This window comes from Hermetia illucens, chromosome 4 (genome assembly GCF_905115235.1).
Source record: "Hermetia illucens chromosome 4, iHerIll2.2.curated.20191125, whole genome shotgun sequence".
Taxonomy (NCBI): domain Eukaryota; kingdom Metazoa; phylum Arthropoda; class Insecta; order Diptera; family Stratiomyidae; genus Hermetia; species Hermetia illucens.
Genome location: NC_051852.1, coordinates 156130792 through 156153750, shown reverse-complemented (window position 1 = coordinate 156153750; position 22959 = coordinate 156130792). Strand labels below are relative to the sequence as shown.

The window sequence follows — 22959 nt, the reverse complement described above, 5'->3', positions numbered from 1 at the left end:
GGACTTACAGAATCATATGGGTTATTCTGAGATGGATCGAGAGACCCTACAGCGAAGTAGGTTTCGATCTAACCAAGCTTTGAGCAGACAAGGAAATTATCGAGCATACCTTTATCGATTTGGACATGACGATTCGCCAGATTACCCAAAGTATTCAAACATCATAGAGGACGCAGGACATGTTTTATTTTAGTGCCCGAGGTTCGCGTTTCAAAGGGCTTAATTAAGGGTTACAACTAGGAAGCACTTCACACCAGAAAACATGATCGATCATTTGTTGAAACCGAAGGGGATTTGGACTGCAGTCCAAAAGATGATAGCAGCTATCCATAAGTAGCTTAAGCAGCAGGAAGCCAGCCGGAAGAAGGAGCGAGTGAGGATCGTGATCGTAAACACGAATACAGGCCAAATTCTGATCCAGCTCCACGACATAATGCCATATGGGAGTCCTACGGGGAGAATAGAGGGAGTGGGTAAAAGTCCAACATAACCGTCTGGCAGGAGTTAACGACTTTTAAAGCTTAGGATCTTCCAGTGAAAAAGAGACAGATAGAGAACCGATTTAAAAAAAAAAACAAAAATGTTTTCCACTAGGGTCAGATTTTCTGTACATTTTTCAAACTTTTTCAACTTTGGCGGGTATGCCATTTTACAGCTCTCACTCTCTCTCCAATTGGCGATCATAAATACGTTTTGGTTTCGGTCAAATTTGGCATATTAACCGTGATGAATTCATCTAGTTTTTCCAAAAAAAAACTTTCCTCCAATGTATGTCAAATTTCCAGTTTTCTTTACCAAAACCATTTTTAAGCTTTCTCTTTATCTATAGTGAATACATCTATAAAGCCATTTTCAGTACATTTGAAGTAATATTTTGAGACGCTTAAAGAAGTAACAGCAGGAAAAGACACCGATTAGCCCAAGAATTGAAACACTCTACTGCTGATAAATAATGATTATTTATTTCGTCGTAATTAATCGTGTTAATTTCGACGTTCAAGTTTATTTATGGCACGACCCAATATTGCTTGCCTTGCCTTAAGAGCTTTCGAGGCTAAATTCCTGATGCTCGGCTTCTCAGATTGTTGACTGCCCGGTACACGTGCCTGCCAAGGACGAATTAACCGAGGACTCCAACGTCGGCCTCCTCGTCTACCCCAAAGACGACCTGCTCGTCTGCCCCAACGGCGATCTCCTCGTCTGCCCCAACGGTGTCCTCCACGGCGCCATCCACGATGATGTTTATGAGCTGGTTTATCAGGTTGATTTCCAGTTTCCTCAGATGGATCAGCTTCTGCTGCTTGGGATTCAGGTTCAGATTCGCCTAGTGCTGGTGATGCTTCCTCAGCGTCGTTGCCATCGGCAGGTGCGTTAGGAACTTCAGGTGTTTCGTCAGCAGACTCCGGTTGTCCATCATCAGTAGATACTTCGGAGTCGGGTTGTGCCCCGTCGGGTTCAGATTCGCTTGGAACTGGTGATGCTTCGTCAGCATTGTTATCTTCAGCAGGTTTCTCAGGCTCGCCGTCAGTAGCCACAGCAGGCTCTTGTTGTGAATCGTCAGTAGATGCGTCAGAATCAGCGGGGGCGTCAGAATTGTTAGAATCTGCTGGAGATTCGGGTTCTGATTCACCTGGTGCTGGTAATTCTTCATCGGCATTATTATCATCAGCAGGTGTTTCAGCTGCGTCATCAGCGAGTACATCAGGATTCAGTTGTCCCCCATCAGTAGGTGCATCAGAGTCGGGTTGTGCATCGTCGGAGACATCGGAGGCGTCAGAATCATCAGAGTCGTTAGAGTCTGCTGGGATTCGGGTTCAGATTCACCTGGTGCTGGTGATTCTTTGTCGGCGGTATTGTCATCAGCGGGTGTTTCAGGTGCGTCTTCAGCAGGTACATCAGTTTCCGATTGCTCGTCATCAGCAGATGCATCAGAGTCGGCTTCTGCATCGTTAGAGGCGTCAGAACCCTCAGAGGCATCGGATGCGTCAGAAACGTCAGGGTCGTTAGAATCTGCTGGAGATTCGGGTTCAGATTCGACTGGTGCTGGAGATTCTTCATCGACATTGTTGTCATCAGTAGGTGTTTCAGGTGCATCGTCAGCAGCGGCAATAGGTTCTTCTTGTGCATCGTTAGAGGCGTCGGAGGCAACAGAGTCATTGGACTCTACCGGAGATTCGGGTTCAGATTCTTCTGGTGCTGGTGATTCATCTTCAGTGCCATTTTCATCAGCCGGTGTTTCAGGCGCATCGTCAGTAGGAACATCAGATTCGGCTTGTCCATCGTCGGTAGATACATCAGAGTCGGGTTGTGCATCGGAACCATCAGCGGCATCAACTTCTTTATTTCCGAAGATTGCATCATGTAGTTTTTGACGTGTCTCTCGTAATTTTTCCAAGATCGGTGCCACTTTATTTTCCAAGATATCATCTAAAAGTTTTTGAAGCGCTTCTTGCAATTTTCCTACGTTCGGTTGTTCTTTATTTTCCTCAATTTCATCCTGCAGTCTTTGGCGTATCTCTCGCAATTTTTCCACGATGTCATTTTCAAGCTTTTGACGGGCTTCTTGCAAGTTTTCCACCATCGGTGCTACTTTATTTTCGGCGATACCATCGTGAAGTTTTTGATGCGCCTCTTCCAATTTTGCCAGGATGTCATCTTCAAGTTTTTGGCGTGCCTCTCTCAATTTCTCCAGGTTCGCGGCTACTTTATTTTCGACAGTAGCATCGGTCAGTTTTTGGCGCATCTCTAATAATTTTTCCATGATGTCATCTTCAAGTTTCTGGCGAGCCTCTTGCAATTTTTCCACTATCGGTTGAACTTTAGGTTCGGCGGTTTCGTCGTGCAGTCTTTGACGGATTTCTTGCAACTTTTCCAAGATGCCATCTTCAAGTTTTTGATGTGCTTCTCGCAATTTTTCCACAATATCGTCCTGAAGTTTTTGACCCGCTTCCTGCAATTTTTCTACGTTTTCTGCTAATTTATTTTTGAACTCTCGAGATTTTTCCAAGATCGGTGCAATCCCAGATTGATGAGGGATGTCGACCTGAGGGTCAGCTTCTTCGTTGTCACCAGCAGGTGTTTCAGGTGCTTCGTCAGGGGGGGCATCAGACTCTGGTTGCTCATCGTCAGTGGATACCTCAGACTCGGGTTGTGCATCTTCAGAGGCATCGGGGGTGTCAGCTCCGTCAGAGTTGTCCGCTGTTTCACTGGCAGCTGGTGAATCCACTACTTTTTCCCCGAAGATGTTATCGTGCAATCGATCATGCGCTTCTTGGAGTTTTTCCACGATCGGTGTAATACCAAATCGGTTGCGGATGTCCAGCTTCGCAACCGTCAAAGTAGTAAGGAGTAGGACTCCAAAAAGTACATAAAGTGGCTTCATGATTCTAAAGGAAGAAAATGACGAATTAGCAGAAAATTTTGAAAAAACGGATGTGGATGATAAGGGGAGTCCATTCTTATCTTTATTTGGTTTTTTTAAAGCCCATTTAGTAAACTTTTGAATGTTTTTGTCAATAAGGTTTCATCACGTAAAGGTTAAAACTGACGTTTAATTATATTCTGATTAAATTCCCTAAAGGGCTCACATACACAGAAAGAACGGCTTGAAAGTACCACCACTCGATAAATCTTCCGATAAAACAATGGGAGCTTCCATTTCCCTATTCCATACGAAGAATTTGGTCACCGAAGAGGCCTGTCCTCCTCCCCCACGCAATGTGATCGGCAGATGGAAGTGGTAGTGGGAAGGTGACATTTAGAAGACGGGCGATAACTCCATTGATGGCCATGCAATGTGAAGCAACCCCCTCTCACAAGATCGACAAGTGGGTCGCCCCAAAAGCACTTTCGCAGAACAGTAGAGGAGGAGTGCAGGTATCTCTTGAAGTCTTTGGGGAGCTAAAGGACATTTCGGGGAATCACCGCTCGTAAATGTGGTTGACGCGCTGTACTCCATCAGGAGGTAAATGTCAACCATATATATATATCGTTTCTATTCAATAAAATGAGCAACGGGGGAAACAATGTTAATATGCAAATCTTTACAAAAAAAAAATCCTATTGAGAATAGGGTTGGAGGGTAGTACAGTAATTAGGCTTGCTTACCACAATCACTGAGTCGATGGTGTATCTCGATTTCTGACTATGAAACTTGAACTGATTAAGTAGAGTTAATTTCGCTCCTTTTATACAGAAAATCCGAAAGCATTTGAAAACAACACAATCCCATTTTGGAAAATATCCCTAAGAATGCATCTGTTCAAATATTTCTCTATTAAATAAAAATAATGACGAATGTGGCATTATCACGAATAAATTAAGAATTCCTTGCAAATTTCAGATGAACTGGTTTTAAAAATGCAATCTCCAGGCACGTTTGGCAAACTAAATAAATTTACCCAGTTGGATGCTGTTTCTTGCTTGGTCATGTTTAAGATGCATTAATAATTTTCCAATATAAAGTATTGTGGGCAGAGTCCTTGCTGCCGATGGTAACCAATGCTGATCCCTCAGCAGTCGTCGACGATCCTTAACGGGTCGCTTACGATACGGGGAGTGGTGTCCCCGAGATGCCCGAGCAAGTAGTTCTGATCCTCTAGTTGGTATAGGTAGTAGTCTCGAGAAAGTTTCTCGGTGAAGAGCGAACTGTTAGTGACCGATACACGCCGGGGCCCCCTGGGAGTCCCCGGAGCTGGGGGGGGGGGAGTCCCCGGAGCTGTCGACAACTCCTTGTTGACCCTGAGCGAGTGCTGATCCGTCCGTCAAATACGGGATCAGCTATTCGTAGGTAAAGCCTCAGGGAATTGGGGTAGGAGCTTTCTCGCCGAGGATATACCAGTTCTTGACTATTGCGGCCCGCTCCCTTGCATACGATGGTAAAAAGCTTAACAATTCGAACGAGGATATAGTGGGGATAGATAATGAGTAGGCTGCGTTAATACAAGGCATGAAAATGTGTCTCTCGCCCTAACACCCAGGGAAGGACCCTTCAAGGGCTGACATCCCCGACGAGATATCGGGTAGTTGCGGAAAGAGGTACAGTGGAAACTGCTGACTCTGACCAGAAGGTTTCGAATATAAGCCGAATTGGAGCGCTGTCGACTACTTTGGCGAAAACTCAAGAGGAAAGGCAGTTATGAAGCGCCTGCGATCTGTGACGTTCCTTCAGAAAAACGTCAGCAAAGGGATGAAAAACGGACTGATGGAGTTGAAGGAGCTCCTGAACAGAATTTCGTACTTCCGGCGAATATGGAGAATAAGAGAAAATGAGCGAAAAGCAAAAACAACCGCGCTTCCCGATGAGAACACTGCGAGTGCTAAACGGATCGCAGACAGCGCGTTGCAGAGCGAACTGAGGAAGAAGCGAAAGGAAGAAGGGGCATCTGAAGGAGATTTCGCTCAAGTACTCTCCAGGGCTCAAAAGAAGAAGGCGAAGAGGAACAAGAGGCAACACCAAAAAGCACCATCAAAAAAACCTCAGCTTAAAATTAAGGTGGACATAGAGGGTGGAGCACCAAAAAAAGGTGGGGAGACGAAGGAGGACTATACCGCCAGCTCTGTTTATTAAGCCTTTGCGGAAGACCTCAGAAACATCGTTTGCAAGATCAAGCCAGAAACTTGCGGAGCAGAATTGTCTTCCATTTGAAAAACGAAGGGTAGTGGAGTCCCAGTCGAATTAGACTTGAGGACAGCAAATAAAGGGACGTCCTGTCAAGCAGTCAGGAGGGAAAGCTTTGGTTGGTTAGCCTGGAACCCACGTGCTCTCTGAAGATCCGAGACTTCGACTGGCTGACAAAAAAGAACAAGGCAGAAGAGGCCAACAAACGCGAATGTCCGGAGGGAACCAATGACCGGATTGTTATCATTTCTGCGAACTTCCGAGGCCAAAACTCGCTGTGGTGGCAGTTGCAGAACAATACGCGAGGAAGCTTTTAAAAAGCGGGAAAATCAGAATTGGTTGGGTAAAGTGAAGGATACGAATGCGAGTCCCTCTAACCAAATATTACAGATGTTTGGATTATGGGCAGACATCTGGAACCTAAAGGGGACCCGACAGAAGGGCAACATGCAGCAAATGCGGTCAAGTAGACCATAAAGCGAACACCTGTGACGAAAGAGAGGGTTGCATCCTATGCAGCAACCGTGACACATCTGATGACAACGTTGCGCACACTGCGGGCTCGGCGCGGTGTCCAGTCTTCAGAACTGGAGAACTAGAAAGAGCTAGGACGCGGTCAACATGATTCGCATCCTATCATATAAATCAATATACACCGGAGTGAAACCGCTCACGAGTTGCAGGTGCATTTCGCTGCGGGGACTGAAGCTGATTTAGTGCTCATCAGTGATCAGTACCGAAACAACAACCCAACTTCATGGCACTCTGGTATATCAGGTACCACTTCCATCTCGTGGGCACCCACCGTAGGGTTTTTCCCCCAGATCGGGGAGACGGCTTTGTCTCGATTCAGTGTTTATGGGTGACATTTTTCAGTGTCTATCGAATGTGATGATGACGGACTTTCGATGCAGGATTGATGCTCTGGATCGCTATCTTTGGCACAGAAAAGCGGATCCTGGTCGGTAGTGAGTTCGATACAAGGACATTTGAATGGGGTAAGCCAACCCAACGTTCCGGTGCCCAGGCGGCGAGGGAAGCATCCCAGACGTAACCTTCGCGTCGGAGTCACTGGTGTTGCTGGTGGACGGGTGGCGTGTGCTGGAAGACTTCTTGGCAAGGGACCATCAATACATTGCTTCGAAGAAGTAAACACAAACTCTCGGTACGCACCACTCCGGCGCTATTTCTGTGCATGGAACGCCGCGAAGATGAACACCGAGGTTTGTATTGGAATAAGTGGGGCCGTACTGGAGGGTACTCCGGGGGTGTTGCCGCTGCAGCTGACACTGTTGTAAATTCAGATATGAACCTGATAACGACGGCGTGCAGAGCTTCCATGCCCAGGAGGGCATCGAGGTTTGACAAACCTTCTATGTATTGGTGAATGGCCGAAATTGCGGAGCCCCGGTGGAAGTGTCACAGACTCCGTTACTTGACACAACATCTAAACGACCGGGAGGTGCATGAACCATAATGACAGAGTACAGATCAGCCAAAAGGAGACTCGGCAGCGCAATAAACAGGAGCAAGACTCGTTGCTGGTGGGATCTGGTCCACATGGTGAATGTGGACACGTGGGGTCCCGGTTACAAACTAGTAACCCGAAAAATCGGGGCTCTGCGGATTCCGGTTCTCTTACCGCCGAGCCGATGGACCGCATTGTAAGGGCACTATCCCCTGCGCACTCCATACGAGAGACGTCGGTGCGGACATTCAACGCTTGCCTGAAAGAGGGCATTTTCCCTGCTCTTTGGAAGTTGGCGAGGCTTGCGCTGATCAGCAAAGGGAAAGGTGACCCTGAGTTGCCGTTTTCATACCGACCACTTTGTATGCTTGATACTGCTGGGAAATTGCCCGAAAGGGTCATCAGAAGTAGACTTGCTGAAACGATACGCGCTGACGGAAACTTATCCCCACGGCAGTTCAGTTTTAGAGTAGGGTGATTCACAGTTGATGCCGTCACGCAGTTCGTGGATGCCGTTCGTCGAGCGGAAAAACCTAGCCGCTAGATAATATGCTAGATAATAATGTCTACGTGCCGAACTATGTCTTACAGATATTGAGGGAATATTTGAGGAATCACTAGATGGTCAGAGGAGGATAGAGCTCACGTTCGGAGTAGCGCAGGGATCCATCCTAGGGCCGGACCTTTGGGCCGCTGCCTATGTAAGTCTACTTAAACTCGACATGCCAAAAGAGTCGCGCCGGGTTGGTTATGCAAATGATGTCGCGCCGTTTGTTGCTGGACGCACTGTCGGGGGGTGCGACGGGTAAGCGAATGAGGGAGAATGGAGAAAACCGAAGCTGACTTAAAAGATAATTCCGACCTTGCGTCCCATATCGTTCGGCGAATCGATAATCGAGCCATAAGCAATGGTAAAGCACCTTAGTCTGACTCCTGACTCGAAGATGAGCTCCTTTGAGGAAATCAAAGCAGCAGCGAACAAGGCTGCAGCTGAAGTTTCGGCCTCAAGTGGGCTAGTGGGCAAAATTGGGGGTTATACGTCTAGCAGACAACGTCTCCTGATGAGTTCAATGCGGTCTGTCTTGCTCTACGGCGCAGAAGTATGGGCTGACGCTCTTGGCAAATATATTGACGGGGATTTTGCGCAGAAGAAGCAGAAGAGAAATCGGTTATGTATATTGACGGGGTAAAGCCGCTGGGCTTGACCGTCTCCTCACAGAGTTATTTATCTCTTTACCTGCAGTTACTAAAGCTCTGTTTCTTCCACTCGTACGAAAATCTTGGGAAGCCTAGACCTTTCCCAGAGAGTGAAAGAAGCAGATGTACGTTAGCATTACAAAAAAGGGCACTTGTTATAAGTATGACGCTTGGAGGGGAATCTGGGTTTTGCTGCGGAGGGCATCAAACAACATCTCGAAAGAGAGCAGACTGGTTTCTCCTCTGGTTCCTCCTGCATTGACTACGTTAACACTTTACGGATCGTTTTAGAACAGTGTGCAGTGACTAAATCTTTGCTTTATATAGTTTTCATCGATTAAGAGAAAGCATTCGACAGCGCGATCAGAATGGGAGTGTACCTAGCGTGTTCTACCCTGACAGGGCATTGCGGAGAAACGAATAACTATAACCAGAGCCACATGTGATGGGACAAAATGTCACATGGTACACCAGGGTAAAATCTCAGATGAACTTGAAGTTAAAAGTGGAGTCCGCCAGAGTTGCATCTTGTCACCCATAGGAGGATGTTGGGGAGTTCAATGGACCATGACTTCTTTCCCCAAACACCTCGACTACACTGGTGCTATCTGTTTGATCTCTCGCCCTTATCAGCGGGTCATGGACCTTGGTCAAATGGTTCTAGATTTGGAAATAGAGGCAAGTAGAATTGAACTGACAAGAACCAACAAAACCAAGGTTCTCAATCGGACGGGCTACCGTACTCTCCCTGTCTGCATTAATGGACAGATCATCGAAGATGTCGATCGAATAACTTGGTCAGCGCATAAGCCTGCCACTCGTACGCGGAGTGATTGGAAGGTAGAAGTGGCAATGGATAGGTCGCATATTAAAGAGGAGCGGTAATCTCGCTATGCCATGTAGTGGAATCCACTCTCTCTAGATTGTCGTCGTGTGGATCGCCCCAAGGCCACTTGGCGCAGAACTGTAGAGAAGCATTGTGGGAGTCTTATGAAGTCCTGGGGCAATCTATTAGCGATGCCATGACCGTCAGGTTGTGGATAAAATTCGGCTCAATAGGTTACGGTGGTCGGGTCACTTAATCCGTATGGATGAGGATGATTCAGCCCGAAAAGTCTATAAGAGCAATATCTATTTTAGAAAAAGAAGACGAGGCAGACCCTGCCTAAGATGGAGCAATGGCGTAGGTCGCGACGCCAACCAGTTTTTAGGGATATCGAATTGGTAGACCGGACCTCGGCACAAAACCAGGATGTCTGGAGTTCCTTATTAAAGCAGGCCTAGACAGGATAGCAGTTGTCGCGCCGTTGATGATGATGATGATATACCCGAATGGTTCATTGACATTAGAGCCGTTTACAGCACTCGCCAGATTCTGTGATCTTTCTAGAAGAGTATGTGTTAGGACGCTGCTCATGTTTGTTCACCATACCACGGTTATCCAATGGCTATCCGGGGCTACTACTGGGAGGTGTAAGTCGACATGATCTAGAGGGTTCTTAAGGGTAATCAAAAAACTTTTCTTGTGTATCCGAACCCATTCAACCCTTTTTTCTTTTGAATGATTTCTTTGATTCTCTTCATAAATATATACTATTTCCTGGGCAGGGGAAAAAACAGGGGAAAATTTAATTGGAAAACAGATATTCAACAAACTTCGGCCTACGTGGAAAATATAGCTACTGTCAAGTTTGCAAATTTCAACGAGACGTGGAGGAGAACCTAGAACCTGCAAAGAAAGTAGCGTCTGGCTTAGGTAATACCCCTCCCCCACTCACCCCGCGTTTACCGAGACATTTACCATATGTCATAAAGAAGAAGCACTTCCTACAGAATTGAAGACCTGGTGGGCAACACAGCCAAAATTGCGCTTGAGGGGATAAATGCTATGCAGTGATCACACTTGATGTGAAGGATGCCTTGAATTCCGCGAGATGGAGGAATCTGCTTGAGTTCCTAAACAGCTTAGGCGGGCTGAAGTACCTTGTACATATCGTTGACGACGAAGAAACGAAATCATATCAAACGGCATGTGGAGTCTCACAAGGAAACATCCTAGGCCCTCTCTTGAGGATTATTATGTATAACGGAGTATTGACTCGAAATCTGCCCACTGGTGTGGTCTCCATTGCTCCACATTGGAGTGACGGTTGTTGCCCACCTCTGTGAAGAAGTCGAACTTTATGCAACATTGAGTCCCGGTTGGAGGGTTCTGCTATGTCCCTCGCAGAGCATAAGATGGAAGTAATTCATATAACCAAGCGTGACGATCGATCAGAGGCTAAACTTCACATGCTGAGTGTGCAGCAGCCAAGGAATATTACACTCGAGCACTGATCGCTAGAAAGTTGCCAAATATAGGTGGCCTCACGGCGAGCTGTCGACCCCTTATTTCGAGGGTGTTGAGCTCGATCTTATTATATGTAGCAGTTTTGAGCGGATAAGGAAATTATGGAACTATTATCCTTCCATCGATTTGGACATGACGATTCGCCAGATTGTCCAAAGTATGCAAACATCTTGGAGGGCGCAGAACGGGTTTTATTTTAATGCCCGAAGTAAGGGTTACAACCAGGGATCACTTCGCATCAGAAAACATGATCGACCGTGTGTCGAAACCGAAGGGGATTTGGACTGCAATTGAAAATATGATAATAGCCATTCATAAGAAGGTTAGACAGCAGGAAGTCAGTCGAGTGAGGGGCGCGATCGTAAACACGAATGCAGGACAACTTCTGATCCAGCTCGGCAACATAATACCACGGGGAGAATAGAAGGTGGAGGCGGTAATTTTAGTGGGTAAGAGTCCCACATAGCCATCTGGCAGGAGCTAACGACTTTTGAGGCTTAGGACCTTTCAGTGAAAAAAATGTCAGATTGACAGATATTGGATAAATTTTAGTAAAAAGGAAGGTTTTCCACTCAGGTAAGGAGACTGACCAAATGATAGCAACTCACTGCCCATCCAAAAGGGTTGATTTTATGAACTCTACTTTTGTCGATACTGAGTTTGAAATTCCACAACAGGAGTTGAAGGGCGCGGTACTCGCAGCCCCATACTTAAGCATATCAACCATTTTGTAGTCCTTTTGTAATGATTATTCTTCATCCCGTTTGGTTGAATTCTTTGCTGTAGCAGACATAAAGAAGCTCACGTATTACCGGGTAATTCCTTCTTGCATTGGCAATTCTTCAATCCCCTCCCCTTCTCCATATAGTCTGATCGCTGACATCTAAACTGGTGATCTTGAGCCTTGTAGAAATATCGAACTTTGGCGTTTTCCAAATGATTTCCTAATTTCCTGTAAATTTTTCAAACTTGCTTAACTTTGGCATGTATGTCGCAGAGCTCACTCTTTCCACAATTGGCGATCATAAATCCATTTTGTTTTCGCTTAAATTTGCCAGACGCTTAAAGAAGTAATAGCAGGAAAAGATACCCCAAAACACTCTACTGCTGATAAATAATGATTATTTATTTCGTCGTAATTAATCGTGTTAATTTCGACGTTCAAGTATATTTATGGCACGACCCAATCTTGCTTGCCTTGCCTTAAGAGCTTTCAAGGCTAAATTCCTGATGCTCGGCTTCTTAGATTGTTGACTGCCCGGTACACGTGCCTGCCAAGAACGAATTAACCGAGGGCTCCAACGGCGGCCTCCTCGTCTACCCCAAAGACGACCTGCTCGTCTGCCCCAACGGCGATCTCCTCGTCTGCCCCAACGGCGTCCTCCGCGGCGCCATCCACGCTGATGTTTATGAGCTGGTTTATCAGGTTGATTTCCAGTTTCCTCAGATGGATCAGCTTCTCCTGCCGGGGATTCAGGTTCAGATTCACCTGGTGCTGGTGATGCTTCCTCAGCGTCGTTGCCATCGGCAGGTGTGTCAGGAACTGCAGGTGTTTCGTCAGCAGCGCCATCAGACTCCGGTTGTCCATCATCAGTAGATACTTCCGAGTCGGATTGTGCATCGGAAGGTTCAGATTCGCTTGGAACTGGTGATGCTTCGTCGGCATCGTTGTCTTCAGCAGGTTTCTCAGGCTCGTCGTTAACAGCGGCATCAGGCACTTGTTGTGAATCGTCAGTAGATGCATCAGAATCAGCTTGTGCATCGTCGGAGGCATCGGGGGCGTCAGAGTCGATCGACTCTACTGGAGATTCAGGTTCAGATTCAACTGGTGCTGGTGATTCTTCCTCGGCATTATTGTCATCAGCAGGTGTTTCAGGTGCGTCTTCAGCAGGTACAGCAGCTTCCGATTGCCCGTCGTTAGCAGGTGCATCAGAGTCGGCTTGTGCGTCGTTAGAGGCGTCAGAACCGTCAGAGGCATCGGATGCGTCAGAAACGTCAGGGTCGTTAGAATCTGCTGGAGATTCGGGTTCAGATTCGACTGGTGCTGGAGATTCTCCATCGGCATTGTTGTCATCAATAAGTGTTTCAGGTGCATCGTCAGCAGCGGCATCAGCCTCCGGTTGTCCATTGTCAGCAGATACATCGGAATCGGTTTGTGCATCGTTAGAGGCGTCGGAGTTATCAGAGGCATTCGACTCTACCGGAGATTCGGGTTCAGATTCTTCTGGTGCTGGTGATTCATCTTCAGCGCTATTTTCATCAGCCGGTATTTCAGGCGCGTCTTCAGCAGGGACATCAGATTCGGCTTGTCCATCGTCGGTATATACATCAGAGTCGGGTTGTGCATCGGAGCCATCAACGGCATCAACTTCTTTATTTCCGAAGATTGCATCATGTAGTTTTTGACGCGTCTTTCGTAATTTTTCCAAGATCGGTGCCACTTTACTTTCCAAGATATCATCTAAAAGTTTTTGAAGCTCTTCTTGCAATTTTCCTAAGTTCGGTTCTTCTTTATTTTCCTCGATTTCATCCTGCAGTCTTTGGCGTATCTCTTGCAATTTTTCCGCGATGTCATTTTCAAGTTTTTGACGGGCTTCTTGCAATTTTTCCACGATCGGTGCTACTTTATTTTCGGCGGTACCATCGTGAAGTTTTTGACGCGCCTCTTGCAGTTTTTCCAGGATGTCATCTTCAAGTTTTTGGCGTGCCTCTCGCAATTTCTCCAGGTTCGCGGCTACTTTACTTTCGGCAGTAGCATCGGCCAATTTTTGGCGCGTCTCTAACAATTTTTCCAAGATGTCATCTTCAAGTTTCTGGCGAGCCTCTTGCAATTTTTCGACTATCGGTTGAACTTTAGGTTCAGCGGTTTCGTCGTGCAGTCTTTGACGGATCTTTTCCAATTTTTCCAAGATGCCATCTTCAAGTTTTTGACGCGCTGCTCGCAATTTTTCCACGATATCATCCTGAAGCTTTTGGCCCGCCTCTTGCAATTTGCCCACGTTCTCTGCTACTTTATTTTTGGACTCTTGCAATTTTTCCAAGATGGGTGCAATCCCAGATCGATTAGGGATGTCGACCTGAGGCTCAGATTCTTCGTTGTCACCAGCAGGTGTTTCAGGTGCATCGTCAGTGGGGGCATCAGACTCTGGTTGCTCATCGTCAGTGGATACCTCAGACTCGGGTTGTGCATCTTCAGAGGCATCGGGGGTGTCAACCCCGTCAGAGTTGTCCGCTGTTTCACTGGCAGCTGGTGAATCCACTACTTTTTCCCCGAAGATGTTATCGTGCAATCGATCATGCGCCTCTTGGAGTTTTTCCACGATCGGTGTAATACCAAATCGGTTGCGGATGTCCAGCTTCGCAACCGTAAAAGTAGTGAGGAGTAGGACTCCAAAAAGTACATAAAGTGGCTTCATGGTTCTATAGGAAGAAAATGATTAATTAATAACACACTCTCAAAGGAAGGATGTGGACAAACGAGAGATGTCCGTTGTTTTTGTCCACACGGTTTTATCACGTAAAGTAGGGGACCGCCATTTGATGATACATAGTTATTAATTCTACAAAGGGCTATTCCAAAGAGAAAGAATGACTTGTCAATACCCGTGCTCGATAGAACTTACAATAAAACGATAGGTGGATTGAAGCTCCGTAAATGCAAGGACTAGTTCCGACTTCACTCTTTGAAAGGAAAAATTTTGTCGGCGCAGAGGCCTGTCACACGTAGTGTTATGGTCGAGAGGCGAAAGTGGTAGTAGATAGGTCACATATTGAAGAGGAACGACAATTCCATATATGCTGCCAACGTCAGCACCAAAAATTAACCAACCAACAACATCAAATCGCACTGGTCAAACGAGAAGAATAAAGAAAGGAGACTACAACTTTGAGACCGTAGATAATTTCTCCATTCCAGGGTTGAATATCATAACCGATAACAGCTATGATGATGAAATCCGCGTATAGTTGTTGGCAGCCAACAGAGCTTATTTCAGCTTATGTAGACTGTTCCGCTCGAAACGTCTCACCATACGGTCAAAGCTCTTGAAGACTTTTCGGCCCCCTACATGAGGATGGACGACTTCGTAGCCTACATAACGACGGAATCTATGGGCGATACCCTGACCGTCAGGTTGTGGATGAAATCCGGCTCAATTGGTTGCTTTAGGCGGGTCACTTACTCTGTATGGAAGAGGATGCCCCAGCCCGAAAAGTCTAGAAGGGCAATATCTATGGTCGGAAAAGAAGACGCTGCAGACCCTGCTTTAGATGGAGCGATGATGTAGGCCAGGACGCCAGACAGCTTTTGGGGATATCGTACTGGTGGACCTCGGCGCAAAACCGGGATGTCTGGAGCTCCTTATTAAGGCAGGCCGAGACGGGATACCGATTGTTGCGCCCTTGATAAAGTTGATGACAATTGCATAGTTGGCTACGCCATGCAGTGGAACCCACTCCCCCAAAACGTCAGATGAATGGGTCGTCTTAAGAGCACTTGGCACAAAGCAGCAAGGAGGAGTGAGGGCGTTTCTTGAACGAGGGCAGCAATGCGAATCTTTAAAAAAATTCCCACCCAAAAAAGGGTTTCAGGGTATACCAGCTAGGCTTACTTACCACAATCACTAAGTCGACGATATATCTCGATTTCTGACTATGAAACTAGAACTGATTGGATAGAGCTAATTTCGCCCCTTTTATACAGAAAATCGGAAAGCATTTGAAAACAACACAATCCCATTTTGGAAAACATCCCTAAGAATGCATCTGTTCAAATATTTCTTGATTAAATAAAATAAGTGAAGAATTTGGCAATAACAGAAATAAATGAAGAATTTGTTGCAAATTTTAGATAAACTGGTTTTAAATTTTAGATAAACTGGTTTTAAAAATGCAGTTTCCAGGCACGTTTAGCGAACTAAATAAATTTACTCAGTTGGATGCTATTTCTTGTTTGGTCACGTATAAGATGCAATAATAATTTATTGTTTTTTAATATAAAAATAATGTGGACAGTGTCCTCGCTATTCCTATCTCCCATGGCTACATGAGCTGAATTCCTGTTTTCCACTGCTGTAGTAAGTGAATTTTATCCGCCTTCATCAGGCCATAAGAAACAAAAACGGAAAGTAACCACAAAATTAAAGAAACTAACGAAAGTAAAAAGATACGAAAAAAGATAGTTCGAGCAGATAATCAGGGAACATCATCACCATCATCGTCAACGGCGCAACAACCGATATCCGGTCTAGACCTGCCTTTATAAGGAACTCCAGACATCCCGGTTTTGCGCCGAGGTAGTCTCTACAAGCTGTCTGGCGTCCTGGCTTACGCCGTCGCTCCATCTCATGCAGGATCTGCCTCGTCTTCTTTTTCTACCATAGATATTGCCCTTCTAGGCCCTGAGGATTAAGTGACCCGCCCACCGCAACCTATTGGGCCGCTCATAGATTTCGTCGTTATGTAGGCTACGGAGTCGTCCATCCTCACGTAGGGGGCCTCAAATCCTTCAGAGGATTCTTCTCACGATCGCGTTCACAATTCTTCTTGCTAAGAACCCAAGTCTCCCAGAGCTTTCACCCTATGGTGAGACCTTTGGAGCGAAACAGTTTTTGTAAACTGAAATGGGCTCTGTTAGCCAGTGCGATTCGATGTTGTTCGTTCTTTGGTTTTTAGCATTGACGTTGCCACTATGTACTTCGTCTTGCCTTCGTTAATGTGTAGCCCGGTATATTGTCTGTAAGTGGTAGTCCTAAGTTTTTGAGCTCTTTTATGTTTGGAGTGAAGGTTTCGGCAAGATGCTGAGCAAAAGCCTCAGCTTTGTCCTCATTGGTCATAACCTATTTACCCTTAACGTGGAGAGTATCAAACGATATCACACTCTTGGATCACAGACGCATTGATTTCGTAATGGGCATGGATCCACCCCCACCCACTCCATTTCGGAATCCGAGGAAGACAGATTGGGTGATGTATCAAATCGAATTGAGGGCCCGAGTCACGATCCCTGGGAAGTGCATCAAATCCATTCCCGGAATTGAGAAGACAACCCAGATGATCACAACTAGCATGAGAGGAGCTTTCGAAGAAAGCTGTCCACTCAAGATGCGAAAGAAGGGTAAAACACCCATGGTGGAATCGGATTTGGCAAAACAGAGGAGAACGACAAGGATCGTGCTCAGAAGGCTGAATCAGGCACTAGCTGGAATTGCTATAAAGAGGCACAGACGGCTCTAAAGAAGAGCATAAGATCGGCCAAACGATCATCTTTTGCGAAGAGACTAACTCTCTTGAGGCAACCTCAAAACTGAAACGGATTCTGATCAAAGAACGTAGCCAAAAACTGGATGATTTACTTTTACAGAATGGGAAGTACACAGAAAGCGATGAAAACACGGCAAACCATTTGCTTGAACGCCCTTCCCAGGCATCAACCAAAATCTAATCTCGGGGCCAACAGGTGCATACAGCCCTCAACCGAGAGACTCGAATCTGGCATGCAAAGTGGTATTACTGGAGCGAGTGAAATGGGCATTTAACTCGTTCCATAGATACAAGTCTGCAGGTTCGGATGGCATCCCCCCTGCGCTAGTAATAGAGGGGATGGATGCCCTGGGTCTACACTTTCGTGAATGTATATCGTGCATGCCTAGCACACGTTTATATTCCAATTAAATTGCGGGATGTGAAGGTGTTGTTTATTCCCAAACCAGGAAAACCGACCTACAAAGACGCAAAAAGCTTTCGACCGATCAGCCTAACGTCCTTTCTGCAAAAAGGACTAGAAAGGCTAGTAGATCAGTTCATAAGGGATACACACATTCCTAAGTGGCCACTTCACCATAGACAACACGCCTACCAGAAAGGCAAATCCACGGAGACAGCACTCCATGAACTTACGGCAAAAATTGAAAAGGTGATGTCCGAAAAGGAATACGCCTTAGGCGCATTCATGGACATCGAAGGTGCCTTCAATTATGCCTCATTCGCGGCACTTTATGATGCGGCAAGACAGCATGGAATCGAACCGCTACTAATCAGTTGGATCCTTCACATGCCAGAGTGGAGAAAAATCCACATATTGGTCGGCCAGAAGTCTATTGAAGCAGGATGTCTCAGGGGCTGCCCACATGGAGGGTTTTTCTCTCTGCACTGTTATGGCTCTTGGTAATGGATACCCTGCTGTGGCTCCTGGAAGACAAAAAAGTCTTCGCGCAAGCATTTGCGGACGACCTAGCCGTAATAATTACCGGCAAGTTTGCGGACACAGTATGTGACCGCTTGAATGCAACTCTGCATGAAATCCACAGCTGGTGCCTCCGCAATGGACTCACGGTGAACGCTAGGAAGACTGGACTAGTTATGTACACTAGGAACGTCAGGCGGGGCAGCTATACGCTACCAACCTTAGCAGGGGCGGAAATCCAGCTGGCGCAAATAGTCAAATATTTAGGAGGACATTTCGGCTTCAAGTTAACGTGGAAGCACCATATCCAGGAACAATATCAGAAATCCTGCAAATTGCTCTGATACTGTAGGAATGCGATAGGTAAGATTTGGGAACTTTGTCCAAAATGGTTACCCTGGATGTATACACCCATAATAAAACCCATTTTGGTGGCCGAGACTGAACTTCGCTAGCAGCAAGAAGCGGCTAACGCAGATCCAGAAGCTTGGTTGCGTAAGTATTACTGGAGCAATGAGTACTACGCCGACTACCGCACTTGAAGCTTCCCTCCATTCACTAGGGGGTGAAACGCATATATAGTCGATACCATTGGGGCGTGGCAAGGCGGCCAATCACACGGTCATGCGTCTATCTGGAAATTCTTTGACAAGCATCCGGTAGCTCTGATGCCGACCGATCATATGGTTTCCAGATTCATCTTTGACACTGTCACCGAAAGAGAAGAATGGTCGACAAATGGTCATTAGTCTTTTCAGATTACAGGCTTAATAATCTTCACCGACGGGTTAGTAATGGAGGGCGGATCGGGTGAAGGGGTGCTTTCGTAGAATCCGATTATAGAACTGGCCCGACCTTTCGGAAAAATGACGACCATATTCCTGGCGGAGATATATATATGCCATTTCAATGTCAATATAAGAATGTTTGCCATAAAAATGGAGGGGTCGCACCATTCGAATCTGTTTCGACAGTCGGGCGGCATTATCAGCACTAAACAGCAACGATATATCAAGCCCGTTGGTATGGAAACTTGACCGACTGAACGAGACATTCCTGATCTGGGTACCCGGGTACTCTAACATCGCTGGTAATGAGGAGGCTAACAGACTGGCTCGTCGAGGGTCAGGATCCACAATGGTTTGACCAGAAACAGCTCTTAAAATCCGACCATCCACTGTCAAGTCTACTCTGAAGGGTGAAATTGCAAGGATTCACGCAGTCGAGTGGAGAAATTTGGACTCTTATCGGCAAGCGAAAATCCTTGCGAAAGAGCCTAGGGCCACTAGAGCGGCATTTTTATTGTCCCTTAAGAAGAGGGACATGAAAATCCTAGTAGGGCTTTTGACGGGACATTGCTCCTTTAACTACCATATGGAAAAGATTGGGGTAGTGGTTTCGGCTATGTGCAGCCAATGTGAGGAGGAGGAGGAGACGCACACCGAGAGTTTGTGTCCGCCACTTCGAAGGCAATGTGGTCGCTTGCCAAGAAGTCTGCCAGAACCCGCCACCCGGACACCAGTGATACCGACGCTAAGGTTACATCTGGAATGCTTCCCTCGTAGCTCGGGCGCCGGAACGTTGAGGTGGATCCGGTGTTTAGAACGACCAGTCCTGCTCTCGCCGCCATTTATAGAATTCGTTTCCATCTGGAGTCTGTGTGAGGCATGCCCCATTCAAGTGTCCTGGCATTGAAGTCACCCCTGACCAGGGTCCAACCATCTGTGCTTAAGATAGCGTCCTCCAATGCATCAAGCCTCCGTCAAAAGTCCGGCATCGTCTCATTCGGCGTAAGGTAGACACTAAAAATCGTTATCCCTGAAAACCGAATCCAGACAAAGCCATCCCCTCGGCCTTGGGTAAGAACCCTAAGGAGGGTGCTGTCCCGAACACAGATGGCTGCGGTACCTGATATGTTGGGATGCCATGAAACTGGGTCCTTGTTTTGGTACTGGTCACTGATGAGTACTAAATCGGCTTTGGTCTCCGCAACGAACTGCGCTAGCAACTCGTGAGCGGTTGCACTCCGGTGCATATTGATTTATAGGATGCGAACCACATTGATCGCGTCCCAGCTCTTGCCAATTCTGCTCTGAAAACTGGACACCGCCCCGAGCGCGCAATGTGCGCACTGTTCTCATCAATAGCACCACGGTCCCTGCATAGGACACAGCTTTCCTTTTCATTGCAGGTGATCGGTTTATTGCCTGGCTGACCGCATTTGCGGCATGTTACTCTTTTGTCAGGCCCCCGATAGGTTGGAGCTGTGTGCCCATAATCCAAACATCTGTAAAATTTGATTGGGGCGGCCGGATTCGTATCGTACACACTACCCAACCAATTATTATTTTCCTGCTGTTTAGAAGTTTCCTCGCGGATTGCGCGGTAACTTCCACCACGGCGAGTTGCGAGGTGATACCAATCCAGACATTGGTTACCTCCGGACATTCGCGTTTGATGGTCTCTTCTTCCTCGTTCTTTCCTGTGAGACAGTCAAGATATCGGATTTCCTGAGAACGCGTGGGTTCCAGGCTAGAAACCAAAGCTTTTTCGCCCAGAAGTTCCTTGACTGCTTCACAGAACGTAACTTTATTTATTGTCTTCGGGTCTAGTTCGACTAGGACTTCACCACCCTTAGTTTTACGAGTGGAAGCCACTTCTGCTCCATTATCTTCGGGTTTAATCTTGTAATGGATTTCACTGAGAACTTCCGCAAAAGTCTTGCCTTCCGTCAGCCTAATAAGCAGAGCTGGCGATCTAGTCTTCCTTCATCTCCCCACCTTTTCTTTTGGTGCTCCGTCCTTCGTGTTTGCCTTAACTTTAGGCAGAGGTTTTTCTGATCTCGCGGCGTGTTGTTGTCTCTTGTTCTTCTTCGCCTTCTTCTTCTGAGCTCTGGAGAGCACCTGAATGAAATTTCCTTCAGAAAAGGTGACGATATTGGGAATTTTATTGGGGTCAGAAGACCAGTAGGTAGGTGAGCCTCCTGGTATGCAAAGTTGTTCTCAAATATTGATTTAAGTAACTCTTTCTCTTTTGAGTTAGTTTTTTTTTTAATTTTGGATTATTTTTCTCTTTTTTGCAAGCGCTAGTTAGGTGAAGTTCTCCACATGTTGTCCAGACATTAATCAATTTGAAATAGGCTTCGTGTGTCCGAATTCTTGGCAATTATGGCATTGGATTGGCGTTGATCTTTTGAAGGGCTCTTCAACCGTAAATTTTTTGTGGAGAATTTAGCGTATGTTCTATATAGGATGAACTTCACCCTTAGATGCTTTGCTAGATTCTGGGGTCAACTCAACCTTAAATATATTCTTGATGCTGTTAACTAGCGCCCTACAACTGGATTCCCTGACATAGCTGACGAAGGATGGCTCTCCTGACCGAGTGATAGCTTTCTTCAAAGTGATCATCTTCAAAGTGAGTATCCCCACGACTTCGATGCTATCGCCCAATCGTCATTTTGGCCGCGGGGGCCTCCGTCAAGCATTTTCAAAGGACTAAGCTTGGTGAAAATTTCCTGCCCGCCCGCCTTCGTCATCGAACTTAAACGATTCTGACAACTTTACACTCTTTTATCAAAATGTAAGGGGTCTAAACATTGAACTGTTGGATTTCAAACTCTCTGCCTTAGGACTCCAACATCACGTTATCTGCATTTATGAAACCTGGTTGTATGGCAGGATATTAGATTCTGAGGTCCTTGAAGGTTACTCTGTCTTTCGTTGTAACAGAGACTACGCTATGCTTAACAAGACAACCGGCGGAGGTGTCCTAATAGCTTAATCTTTTCCTCCTCCTCCTCCATTTATCATTCTGTCAACATACGAGTCATTCCGACTAACCTCTCCACTTTTATCATATCGAGTGTATATTTTCCCTGCCTCACCCCGCCTTCTCTGTACGAGAATTTCTTCGAAAGATTATCAGAGGTCCTAATCGTTTTGTTTCCCTCACTTCTTTTCATCCTCGGTGCCGATTTGAATATTCTCATTCTCTTTTGGCCTTCCCTCCCTCCCTAATAACTCGACCCAACCTTCCCTTCCTCTGTCCACTTTTATGTACACCTATAGCGCCCTCCAGTTTAACCTATCTAGATCGCACTCGCGACCTTGTCCTCTCTAACCTTTCTGTTGGTTGCCTTTCCTAATCCCCTCTTACCCCATCTTACGTTGCCCTTGACGCCCATCATCCTGCTCTTGAGTTCGATACTCAGATATCCCGACTCCACTCCCTTTAAAAATATTAGGCGCTGACGGCTTTACGGTTTCTTACCAGGACAGAGACAAATCGTCAGACGCTGCCTCACCTCTGCCCTGGGAGCAGCGTGACCGAAGCGGCTCGCAGATGTTAAGTCCTCCTTTATATAATCCGCAGAACATAACATGATTACGAATTATATTGTGCGCTTCGGACACGCTGCTCCCAGGGCAGAGGTGAGGCAGCGTCTGATGATTTGCCTCTCGTAAAGCCTAATATTTTTAAAGTTTGGGTGCTAAGCCGTAATCGAGGGTTTCGTGGAGTAAAAAAGAGGGAGTAAGTTGCTCCCCATTTGGTCCGGTCCCACATCAAGTTGATGCGGGCTTAAGAGCCCACAATTCTCTGAAAAATATTTTCCACTCTCTTGTCGTGCGCAAGCCTACCAAGTTTAACTTTCATAAGGCGAACTTCGAAGGTCTGAACTCAGCCCTGGCGGCAATCAACTGGATTCAAATCCTGTCACCTTTAACGTGTGACCAAGCACTCAACACTTTCTATACTATTTTATCTGATCTTCTTCCCTATCACGTCTCCTAATCTCCTAAGTGCTTAGGCTCTTACCCTGTTTGGTTCACCATTAAAGCCCGCAAAAAACTTCGTCACAAACACACTGCGAAGAAGAAGTTCCTGTCTTCTAAGACCTGTTGCTACTTTTCCTCAGTCTATGTTCTCTCTTGTTCGTGGTGGTGGATGTAGCCTGCCCGGAATCGCCTATCATTCCCCTTTTTACCCCTCTCCTTGTCAAGTTCCCCATTGGCAAACTTGATGTCAATGTCGGCCCTGCCTACGATGGTGTTCGAAACCTCTTTTTGATTAAAACGAGTAAGTCTAACTCCCTTCCCCTATCTCTTTTTTTCAACAAAAGGCCTCGTGCTCGACTTTAT

The 22959-nt window shown here is 46.3% G+C and overlaps 2 protein-coding genes across 2 annotated transcripts; both read right to left on the bottom strand.

The window, feature by feature from the left end:
* Positions 1 to 983: 983 nt before the first annotated feature.
* LOC119654128 (retinitis pigmentosa 1-like 1 protein) lies at positions 984 to 3382 on the bottom strand. The gene is made up of 2 exons (XM_038059291.1): positions 1825 to 3382; positions 984 to 1681 (listed from the first exon to the last, which is right to left on the bottom strand). Exons 1-2 carry the CDS (start codon positions 3380 to 3382, stop codon positions 984 to 986), a joined length of 2256 nt encoding a protein of 751 aa, XP_037915219.1.
* An 8358-nt stretch (positions 3383 to 11740) lies between these two features.
* On the bottom strand, positions 11741 to 15323 carry LOC119655768 (surface protein-like). The gene is made up of 2 exons (XM_038061823.1): positions 15250 to 15323; positions 11741 to 14055 (listed from the first exon to the last, which is right to left on the bottom strand). The coding sequence occupies exon 2, from the start codon at positions 14049 to 14051 to the stop codon at positions 11784 to 11786; it is 2268 nt and encodes a 755-aa protein (XP_037917751.1). The 5' UTR covers positions 14052 to 14055; positions 15250 to 15323; the 3' UTR covers positions 11741 to 11783.
* Between the last annotated feature and the right edge of the window lie 7636 nt (positions 15324 to 22959).

Bases quoted from the DNA above. Each gene is read 5' to 3' on its own strand.
- LOC119654128 (XM_038059291.1), bottom strand. From the start codon at position 3,382: ATGAAGCCACTTTATGTACTTTTTGGAGTCCTACTCCTTACTACTTTG. The intron at 1,682-1,824 runs GTGAATCTGAAC...CTGATGACGCAG, and splicing joins CAAAGAATCACCAGCACCAG to CTGAAACACCTGCTGATGAT.
- LOC119655768 (XM_038061823.1), bottom strand. From the start codon at position 14,051: ATGAAGCCACTTTATGTACTTTTTGGAGTCCTACTCCTCACTACTTTT.